This window comes from Penaeus monodon, chromosome 17 (genome assembly GCF_015228065.2).
Source record: "Penaeus monodon isolate SGIC_2016 chromosome 17, NSTDA_Pmon_1, whole genome shotgun sequence".
NCBI lineage: Eukaryota > Metazoa > Arthropoda > Malacostraca > Decapoda > Penaeidae > Penaeus > Penaeus monodon.
Genome location: NC_051402.1, coordinates 10864910 through 10877409, shown reverse-complemented (window position 1 = coordinate 10877409; position 12500 = coordinate 10864910). Strand labels below are relative to the sequence as shown.

The window sequence follows — 12500 nt, the reverse complement described above, 5'->3', positions numbered from 1 at the left end:
TATAGATAGAGATAGATATAATATATTTATAGTATTTATATAATAAGATATGTATTATATATATATATATGATATATAATATATATGTATATATATATAGATAGTGAGATATAGATATATATAGTAAATATGATATAGTATATATGATATATATATTAATATATATATATATAATATATATAGATATGAGAATATATATATATATTAATATATATATATATATATAAATATATATCAATATAATATATATAGATAGATAGATATGATATAGATAGATAGATAGATAGATAGAGTAGTATAGACACAATAGATAGATAGATTAATAGATATATATGATAAATAGAAAGATAGAGATAGATAGATAGGATAGATAGATAATAGAAGATATATGAGATAGATGGATAGAGAGACAGTAAATGATAGATAAAGAAGAAGAAGATACAAACACACAAATAAAAACACACAATAAACACACACACACACACACACACAAACACACACACACACAACACACACACACAAAAACACACACACATATATAGATATAATATATATATATAATATAGGATAGAATAATATATATAATATATATATATAATAATATATAGATATATAATATAAATAAATATATATACATAGATACATATATACATAATACATAATAATATAATACATATATATTATATATATATATATGCATATATATATATGCATATATATATATACATATATATATAACATATATACATGACATATATATATACATAATATATACATATATATAATCTATATATACATATAATATACATATATATATACATATATATATACATATATTATAATATATATATAATATATATAGTATATAATATATATATGTATATATATATATATAATGTAATGATAATATATAATAGTTATATAATAATATAGTATAAATAGATATATATATATAAATATATATATATATATATATATATATATATATATATATATATTATATATATATATATATATATTTTCATACACACACATATGTATATAGACCTACACTCAAAAGAGTCAGGTATGCTCTCAGTTTAGTCAGGAAAGCATATTCAGAAGCTGTTTTATATATGATGATGGGCTTCTTAGTCATGTCTCATAGGTTGCATTACAGAACTTAACCCATATTATAAAGTAGTAATAACAATTTTATTTCATATTGTCAAACATTTTTGGAAATAGTGATGGGTGAGATAGCTCATGCATAGCATTACAGGAGGCTTAGTAATGAGGTGTAGATAAGTGGGATCTTGTTTTTTCTTGCCTTATCATCCTGAATATAAGGGAATTGCCATGATTTGATGATAAAGAAGATAAGTATGAAACCATGAATAATCACTGAAAATGTCTCAAGGGGTTTGTGTTTATCCCCCATGTTTCATGGAATTTTATTTTTTGGTCTTTTGAGACAATGTGTCTTGTGGCTTTTGTTGTTAGTTTGTCTAGATTAGTCTAGAATTCATGGAAAATAGACATATGTGTAAAAATAGGAGGAAGAAGTGTGCCAGTACATAATAGGAAGTTATATGCAGGCAGTAATGAATATGCAAATAATATAATTGAACTTGAATCCCTTAATTTTTGTTGATAGATTGCAGATGGAGAGTGAAGACACAAATTTTTTACCAAGCGAGTTAAACATACATCTGCCCCCCCCCCCCTCACTCACACATGCACATATATGTATATGTACGCATGTACATTCACACATATTTTGACATATATGGGAAGGGAATAGAAAGAATAGATGTAAATAGAGAAAGGTATATGAATAACAATAGGCCATTATGTGGAAATGATGCATTAATCTTATGTAGCAATAATTATGGCCATCTGTACTATCCAAGTGCTAGGTAACAAAATTTGATGTACAGTTGTGTTGCAGAAACCCCTTGTAGATAGGAAGAGATTGGCTTACATGACCCATAGCTTGCTCTCTCTTATATACTCATTATGATACTTTTTTTCTGTTTCTTAGCAGTTTAACATATCTGGAAGGTTTTATCATTGTTTTAGTAGACTGATATTGCAGCTTGTTATGCTGATAACACTCTTAACACTCTTATGAAAGTATTATAGTTTTGTGGAAAATAGTACAATATATCCCTCTCTCTCTCTCTCTCTCTCTCTCTCTCTCTCTCTCTCTCTCTCTCTCTCTCTCTCTCTCTCTCTCTCTCTCTTTTTCTCTCTCTCTCTTTTCTCTCTCTCTCTTTCTTTTCTCTCTCTCTCTCTTCTCTCTCTCTCTCTCTCTCTCTCTCTCTCTCTCAAGCTTTTTGTGTGATAATTCTATTTTTGTTTGTAACAGGAGAGTACTTTATTGAAGAAATAGAAAAGTGAAGAAATACCAATAAAATGTCCCAGAAGTTATTGCTGCAAAGAATAGGTAATACAGAAAATTGATGATGGGGTACAGAGCTAGTAGGAATAAAAAGCAGTCTGCCTGTCACGTCAGAATAATTTTGCTCATAATCAGCAGTTTGAGGGTAAAATCAGTTTAGGTGAATGATGAATGTAATGATGAAGAATGTAGTGAAATAAAGCTACTGGGAGCATATACTATATATACCATGTAAAGTAAGTAAAGAAAAGTTGAGATGGCATCTTGTGGAAGGGAGATGTTTGGGGGGGGGGGCATGGGCTAACCCCCCGGGAATTTTTTGGTGCCTTTGGCCTTCAGACTCTCAGATGTGACAGTTACATATAAGTATGTCATTTAGCTATTTCGAAATGTGCAAGCTATATTAGGGTATTAGTATCCACTGTGTCTTACACTACACATAAGCTATTTCCCCTCTTTATAGCACCATTTTTTTTTATTTATCATCATCATCATCATTCTTTTAAAGAACGATTGGAGAAAAAAGTGCTAGGGAGAAGCAGGGAAATATGGTACATCATCATGACTGTCTGTGTTACCTTACCTGAATTCTTTATTATGATATGATTTTTAACCTTCACAATGAATAAGATTTTATGACAAAGGGTGCATCAAGGAGGATTAACCTTCCACCCCCATTCAAACTTGATCCTATGGCTGAGTCAGTGCAATTTGAATATTAATAAGTATTCTGTACGTTATAAATATAGAAAAAAAAATTTAAATAAAATAACCAAATGTCATGATATCACTTAACATCTTGGATTTGGTTGCTTCACTGCCTGCTCATGGCAGGTTTTAATAAGGTCTTCATTCCATATTATTTTCATGCATAAAGAACTATTTATATAGAAGGAGTAGGCTCTTTTGTTGTTGTTTTGGAAAATAGTAAAAATGAAAGGGTCACAGATCAGGTTTTTTGAGCAAGAATTGCTGTATGTACACGCACAATCACACGCGCACATGTGCATTCATATTCATATTTATATTCCTATGTTCTTTCTTGTTTTTTAATCTTCTTGGGAGGAGTGGGTAAATTTTTTACATTTCTGGTAATACAAATTGGTTTTATAACATATATTTCATTTCAGGTGCAGCAGACAGCCAGAACTCAATTTGGGTGCCATTCCAGACAGCTGCCGGACACATCACAGCACTCTACAAAGGTATGGCTATGCAGCTGTTTGCTTGAGGCTTCGGCGGTTGTCAGGGAAGCAGTGCTTGGTAAATCAGTCAATGAATAGTGCCAAGGAGACTATGTGCAGGTGTTCCTGATAATTACCCCAATCAGGTGAGTATGGGTGAGGCTGAATGTTAGAATGGCAGAACTGTAATGAAAAATCTGTTTGTACTTTTTTTCAGAGAAAATATCCAAATTCTATTTTGAGTCATTTGAGAGCTACATTTGGGATTAGTTTGTATAAAAAGAATGGAAGGCCAATTAATATTCAGTATAAACAAATTTGTGCTTTTGTCAAGGGTGTCAGTTTGCTCCACCCTTCCCTCAAGCAATTATAACCAGGTAGTGAAAATATTTCTCAATTAATTGGAAGTAGCTCTTTCCTAGTATAATGCATCCAGTGCAATCTCATCAATGAAAAATTTATTAGATATGAATGAGCTTAGATGGGTTTACTGACTATTATTCACATAAAGTTGGGTTAAGAATGAAAAAAATGCCAGGCTTCCACTTGACTAGTCATTTAAGTGCTGTGTAATCAATTGAAGCAGCTGGAGCATCATGGCTTTGCAGGACCAGTAGTAATTGTTTGTTTTTAAACATTACAATCATGTTGTCAAGGAAAAGAATGTTTAGTAAGACCTTTGGGTTAGATAGGATGAATTTATCTTACACATGTTTGTTGAATGGAAAACAAAAGCCACCTTTTACTATTCCACACCACTTAACTACAGATGACTTCAACATACTCATAGGTATGTTTTTGGGCCTTCATACTGTGTGGCTACATTGAATCTGGACTGCCATAGTAATTTAAATTGATACTCATGCTCAAAGTGACAGTGATGCTTAAAAAAATTATAGTATGTTGTTTGAGAGACTGATCAGTCCTTTATCACAGACCGTTATTTTTGTAAAGCAATTCTAAGCTATTTCATGCTTCTTGCGTATTGGGAAAGGGATAGGGCTATGGGTATAAACCCCAGTCCTTTTTGAAACATGCAATGGTATTTTCTCAACCTCTACAGACTGGTATATTTTGAGTGAGTGGCTGTGACAGAAAGATATAGTTTTTCTTTTAGTATTTACTTCCTGCAGCATTGACACCAGTGGTCAGCAGTGGTGTACAGTTTCATTACATATTCATATCGTACACAAAATTCAATAAATTTTTCAACAAGTATTGCTGTTGTCATATACATGAAATTTGCTCTTTATAAATTTGTTGTCCATGCTTTAATGTAATATTAGGATATCTGTCAGATAAGTTCAATTTTCATTGACAACACTGATATGATCCTTCTAAAGATTCCAAATCATTAAGGAATGAAGTGGTAGTTGTAGTTTGTTTTTTATGATTCTCTAAATAGATATTCAAATATATTGACAGTATAGTTTCAGCTGCATAATAACATTGTGCTTTCTGCAACAAGTTTTTTGTATAAAACTTAGCCATGATGTAGATTGATAAATATTCTAGGTATGATAGAGAATAAATATCTGGTGAATCAGCCATGGTATCACTGGCAGTCTACCAAGTTTAGTGGTTGAGCAAGTTCCATGATAGGGAGTGTAAAAATTAACCTAATATCACATCAAAGGGACTAGTGGTATTTGATTATTTATTTATTTATTTATAATTATTATTTTTTATTATTATTATTTTTTTAATCTTAGCAGTCTTTTTCCATGTATTGTTTTGATGTAAGCAGTTTTTTGTCATAGGCTTATGTCCTGTCCTGTGAAGTAAGTATTTTTTATGTAGATGTTCAGCCTATTATTAGAATTTGGCCATCATTTCTCACTGCACTTCATTTTCCTAGTGTATGAAGAAGCTCAAAACTTGATGCTTCCTGTTAAACAAAGCTCTTGCAATACCATATCTTTATATGTGTGGGTTGTTACAGGTCCATTTGACCATCTTTAAGAAATTTAGTCGAGTTCTAGAACTGATTTAGCAAACATGTTTAAACTATATTTCATTACATCATTGGATCTGGTTGCTTCACAGCAGTCACATAGCCCTAAATAGGGGCATTAGGCTTACTTGAAGGGCTGCTCTGAAAGGTGCATGGCTTGTAGGCTGGGTGCATGCAAATGCTCGTGTGCAGTGCCAAGACTCTGTGCCTCCCTTTTGCAATGGTATTTTTTCTTTTTATGCGTAAGTGCTTGTAGCATTTTTGCCATTTTCCAATGTCTATTTTTGCCATTTGATTTGCTTTATCCAGATGGTTTTCCTTGCACAGACTCAGTATCATCTCTTTAGGTAATCCATAACCCAGTGCAAGAATATTTACAATAATTAACTTTTTTTTCTTACATTTAGTCTTCTGTAATACAATCTGTGCCACCAGTCACAGTGGCCAGGAGTAGGATGCTGCGCATGGAAATGACGTCCTGCCAGGAGCCAGTGCTCTTCCCTTCATGGCTCATGGACACATATTCCACACTCATTTATTTATAGAAAATACAGAAGCCCCTTTTCTAATTACCCTCCAAGAAAAGTGTGCACTCGTAGCAAGTCTTTTCCATCACCATGGCCTTTAGCTGATATGCTCACATCAGAAAGTTTGTGTCACCCCAGTCCACAGCCAGATATTCCCATGACAGCATATTCACATTATCCACCCCGCAGGCCAAATTTATTTTATGACATAATGGTCACGTCTTCTGGATTGTAGGGGTAATCCCCAGAAAAGACATTCTGTCAAATCACTATCAGGCCCAACCTAATAAAGGCATCACATGCTCATCTTTCACTATAATCAAGTTTTAATCATGCAAGTTTGTAGAGCTCAAATGTACACACCAGGAAATGTCTCATGCTGGAGTGATAATGATCAGAAGTGATGATAAAATCATCATTGGGAAACAACAAGTCCCATTCCAATTGCCCTTTTGGCCACTAAACCTTGATAAAATATCCTGGTCACATGACAGATTTGCAAGAGATATGGAAGTATATATATATATATATATTTTTTTTTTTTTGTTATATTTATATTTATATATATATTATATATATTATATATTTATATATTTTGTCTTATTTCCAGTCTTAGCCCCCAAATTTTGTTATTTCGTCATGCCATCTTGTAATTCTTGCAAGTCTGGCCCTTAGCCTCTTTTTGTTATCTATAGCCCAGTCTGTTACTTTCTATGTCCATCTGTTGCCCCGTTTCCATATGACCTGCCCATTACCATTTCTTTATGATGCTCCCAAGTATATCTTCCACTTTTGTCTGTTCCCTGATCCACATTGCCCTCATCCAACCTCTTAGGCTAATTTCCATCAGGGCACTTATTAGGTCACAGGTAATTTGGTTGTAGTCCATGTTTCTGATCCATATGTCTTAAATGAAAGGATATATTGGTTAAAGACCTTTCTTATTAAACATAATGGCAAGGAACCTCTTAGTGTGTTACTGTGTCTGCCAAAGGCACTCCAGCTTAGTCTGATGCATTGCTTTATTTCTTCTTCGCTAGATGTGTTTGTCTATATGAGTTGTCCTAGATATATATATTCTTGTCCACTACCTCTAGCACATCGTCTTGTACTTGTACCTGTTCGAAATGAACTCTACTGCTGAACATAACCTTAGTCTTCTTTTTGTTCACCCTAAGTCCAACTTTCAGACTTTCCCTATTCAGATCATTTATTATTTGCTGCAGTTCATTTGCTGATTCACTGAGAACAATATCCTCTGCAAATCTTAGATTGTTTAGGTATTTGTCTCTTATTTTGAATCCCTTTCCATTCCATTCTAGCTTTTTGAATATTTCCTCAAGGCGAGCTGTAAACAGTTTTAGTGAGCATGTGGATGTGATCTGTTGTTGAGAATCCAATGTGGAAGCCTGCCTGTTCTGCCTGTTCTCTAGGCTGGTTAGAATCCAGTGTCAGAGATGTGTGCTGTGATGATTTTTGTGAACAGTTTGTAAATAAGTGAAAGAAGGCTTATGGAACAGTAGTTTTGTAGATCCTTTCTATTCCCTTTTTTATTTATTAGAATAATTTTTGTATTTTTCCAGGCTTTTGGAGTTTTTCCATTGAGAAGACATTTGTTAATAAGATTGACTAGTTTCACAGTTGCAATTTCTCCTGCATCTATTATAAGGTCTATACTAATTCCATCTTCACCTGGTGTTTTCCCTCTCTTCATGCCTTTAAGCGCTCTTTTTTATTTCTTCTGTTGTGATGTTAGGTATGTGTAGAGTTATGGCATTTGCTTCTGTTCGTGGCTGTTCATTTGAGTTGTATAGATCCCTGTAAAAATTTTCCACTACTCTTATAATTTCATTCTTGTTATATGTCACTTATCCGTCTGGTTTCTTTATTGCATACATTTGATTTCTCCCTATTCTGAGTCTCCGTTTAGCTGTTTTCATGCTGGTACCTGAAATCATGGCTTCATTTATTATTTGAGTATTGAGATTCCGTATGTCTTCCCTTTTTTTTATGTCTTCATTAGTTCAGCTAATTCTGTTTTTTCCATATATATATATGTATATATATAGATATAGATATGTGAATATATATATATAAATATATATTATATATATATATATATATATATATATATATATATATATATATATATATATATATATATATTATATATATATATATTATGTATATACATATTATGTATATATATATTATATATATATATATATATATATATATATATATATATATATATATATATATATATATATATATACATATAAATATACATATATATACATATATTTATATATATGTACATATATACATTTACATTTAGTAAATCATAAATATTATTATTTATTTCATAACTATTACATTCATTTATTCATTCACACAGGTGTGTCCTATGGTGGGAGACGCTCATGATTAGTTCAGGGAGAACAGAAACTACCAAGGAAATGGGGGAATGGGGGGGGGGGGGTGAGTATACATTCCATTTATTATGATAATTCTCAAGTAGAAAAGAGGAAGGGCCAGTGAAAGAGGGGCTCATGTAATTGGGAGACACCAGAGATACCAGCTGAATGGCAGAGTAGGTATTACATACACTACTAAAATTCTTTTTTATACATAATAGATTTATTCCCGAGAAGAAAAAATGTGGGACGAACATCAGGATCCGATTGTACAATTGGCTCAGGATGTGGAAGGGGCATAGGCTATGAGGATGGGCTCATTGGTATGGGAGTAAGGAGAAAGGAGCTGGAAAAAAATTTGGGAAAATGGCCCGGAAGTTTTTGAGAGGCTTTTGTCTATTGTAGCCTCTCATATCAAACTTATTTTCTTTGAAATGCCACCATTGTGGCCAATTGGATTTGGGGTTAATCTAAGATTTGGGGAACAAAGTATTGTTATGCAATACAGTTTTATTGAACCAGAAATATGTATATATCTTATAGCTTGAAGAAGGTTTAACAGGGAAAAATGAAAATGAAAAGTGACTGGCTGAGGATAATACAGAAATACAAGTATTAGTTGATGACTTAATTCAGAATTTTCTTGCAGAGGCTGTAGAGTCAGTGCGACGCAGTGGTGAGGCAGGAGTGCAGGCAGGGTATCAGCGACGCACACGAGAGGTGCTTAACTGGGCCCGCAGGAGGAGACACATCCGCCGTGAGGAGTTGATAGCATTTTTAGCTGGCAAGACACCCCCACCCAGAACAACCCACCTCAGGTTTGTCTTTTTGCTTTATCTATGTATTGCTGTCAGACCAGAATTATATTGTATTTGAGGTATGAGAATAATTTGAGCTTTTGGGATATGGCTAATTCCTTTGTTATGGAAGATTTGTATCATTGTTTACAACACAAAATTATTTTTTAGTCAGTTAATCACACTTTTTATAGTATGTAAGATTCTGGTTTAGAAGTATGTATGTTCCTGATAACAATAAAGTCATCAGTTTTGGAAACAGCATTTTGAAACTATAGCCTGAATGAAAGTTCTGAAGGCTGATACACCTAAAAGTTCATAAAAATAACTTCAATTGTTTTTTGGGGTAAAAAAAAGGGGCATAATATAGAAAACCCCTTAATAACTTTTAACTATTAACCCTACAATGATGGTACCAGAAATCTCTCAAAATCACTGATTCTGGTAACTTCTGGCAACTGTCCTGACATTGGGCCCGGGAATTTGCTACGAGTAGTGGAACTTTCTGCTCAACTCGCTCTAGTGCATTGTGACGTCTGTAGCTGTACCTGTCATGATGAGTTGGTTTTTCGTGATGGCTATAGGTGTGACTGACAGTAAGAGGTTAAGACTATGGGAATTTCATTGGCAGTGAAAGTATTCACAGCATTAAAGAAATTTTCTCCCATGCGTATTTAGTTACCGGTGTCATCATTATTTGGCAGGTAGAATTTTTAAATTCAGTTTATTACATTATCAAAGTTATGTCGACCTTTATGGGAGGAAATGAGTGTTGAGATAATCACATTTTTATGTTGAAACCTTCACTGCACCATATAGATAATAGATACAATGTTATAAAAAAAAAAATTATTTACATTATCCTTCAGAAAAGCTTGGGAGGTTAGTAATGTGAGGCCAGGTCAAATTCAAGTCACTCTTGGTCACACTTTTGCTACCACTATGTGGCCACGTGAGGTGTTTCCTCATCAAGTTTTTCCTCTATCATTGGCTTTTTTTTTGGAGGTTCTGTTTGCTCACCTCACAGAAGGCCATCCTTTTACCACTCATTCTCATTGTGTAATGAAACAATGAAATAAAACAAGTGGAGACAATCGACAGGTGGAAAAATGTTCTGTATTCTACTCTCAGTATTTATTAATTACCGATTCTCCTTCTGCTTATACTGTAATGAGGATGGAGATGTTAAAAAGAAAAAAGAAAAAAAATGCGAGAAAAGGGAGTGTGGCTTTGTCAGTTATGACCAGCATTTAGACTGTTAAGGATGATTTGTTCATACACTCATTTTCAGTAAATCAAATATTTTTGAAGACCTACACTATATCTAGTGTATGTGGTACATACTGTAGTCAGACAGTTGTTGGAAATTTATATTACAGGGTAAACAGAAACTAACCTTACATTTGAAGAACTATCTCCTTAGTGACTGCACTTAACCCCTTGCATCTGTGTGCTTCATTGCCTACATATGGCCCTTAATCCAGGCATTAGGCTTACCATTATGATGGGTGTGTGACCTGTAGGCCAGGAGCACATGAACACTTGTGCAGTGACAAGACTCCATGACTCCCCTTTGCAACATATTTTCTTTTTCTGCATAAGGCATTTTTAGCATCTTTACCATTTTCCAATGGCTGTATATGTCAGTTAATATACTATATCTGAACGGTAATAGACTATTCCTTTCACAGACTCCATATCGTCTTTCTTGGTTATTCATAACTCAGTGCAATAGTGACAATTTGTAAATTTTTATTTTTTTTTATAATAGCAAATTTTTTGTAATACAACCTGAGTAACCTGTCATAGGTGGCCTAAATAAGATCCTAAGCATGGAAATAACAACCTTCTGGACTCATGGTTGATACATTCCACACTCATTTATTGATGGAAATAATGCATTAGCCCCTTCTTAAGTTTCCGCTAAGTCTAATCACCCTTCAAGAGCTTTGTGCACTCTCTGCGAACCGTTCCCATCACCCAGGCCTTCAGCTGAAATTCTCATGACAGGAAGTTGCTGTCACTCTGATCCTAAGCCAGTCTTCTCCATTATGGCATGTTCACATCATCTGCACTCAAGCCAATTTTTTTCATGACATGATGGTCATGTCATCCAGATCTTAGGGGATGAGGGGACCTTCCCTAAAAGGAGTGTCAGGGAGGCAAATTGACAAATATTATGAAAAGAAAACAGTTTTGCTGATTTGTTTAAAATTTGTATATTTTGTATATTTTAACCCACCCTCATGGGGAAAATGTGTTCACTGGCCTACAAGCTGCGCACCAATCAGAGTGACTGCTGAAGTAAGCCCAATACCCATATTTTGGGCCATGTGATTGCCATGAAGGAAACTGATCCAAGTGGTTAATGAATTAAACTCTTGGTTTGCATGGCATGTCTGTAAATGCCATTCCCGGCTGTGCTGGCATTCCACATCTATTTGTTTTAAATTTCTAACCTTCCCTTAGGGCGGTGATGCCCGTTGCTAAAAAAAAAAAAAAAAAATCATAGAAAAAAAAATAAAATAAGGAAATAATTGATAAATTGGTAAAAAATCCAATTTCCAAATTTGTCCAAAAAACAAAAAGATAAATTGCTGATGCCATTTCCTATGCATTTTGATCAGTTTTCTAAAGATACCAATGGAATATGGCTTATATAGAAACTGTGACATGAGTGGAACAGGATTCTTTTTATTTATGTGAACATTTCAGGTCATTTTCTGTTATTTTCCTTCAATCAAACTTTGGCATTTAATTACCAGAAAAACTAAATTGATTTCTCTTCCAATTGCTGTTGTTGCATGAAGATATGTTGATTGGTTTCTAAGTCCTAAAAAAACAAGAAAAGAAAATTACCCCCAACAAAATGTAGTAAAATTATGATTTTTTGGAATATTATTCCATACATACATATATATATATATATATATATATATATATATATATATATATATATATATATATATATATATATATATATATATATATATATTATATATATATATATATATATATTATATATATATAATATTATATATATATATATATATATATATATATATAAATTTTCATGATAATCCTTCACATTAGGAGGAATCCATTATTATAAGACACTTTCATCCCCCCCCCCCCTAATTTATTTCAGTAGCTAGTGTCAAAATACAATGTTTAATTTTTATTCTAGTTAAGGATATAAGCATTTGTGTAAAAGTTACTGATGCTGCACAAAACTGGC

The 12500-nt window shown here is 33.0% G+C and overlaps 1 protein-coding gene across 1 annotated transcript in view; it reads left to right on the top strand.

The window, feature by feature from the left end:
• Positions 1 to 12500, top strand: part of LOC119583546 (UPF0472 protein C16orf72 homolog) — a 22469-nt gene that overhangs the window by 5867 nt on the left and 4102 nt on the right. The window contains exons 2-3 of the mRNA XM_037932081.1: positions 3514 to 3588; positions 9115 to 9283. Of these exons, the coding sequence (XP_037788009.1) occupies positions 3514 to 3588; positions 9115 to 9283 (244 nt within the window). The remainder of the gene's footprint in view (positions 1 to 3513; positions 3589 to 9114; positions 9284 to 12500) is intronic.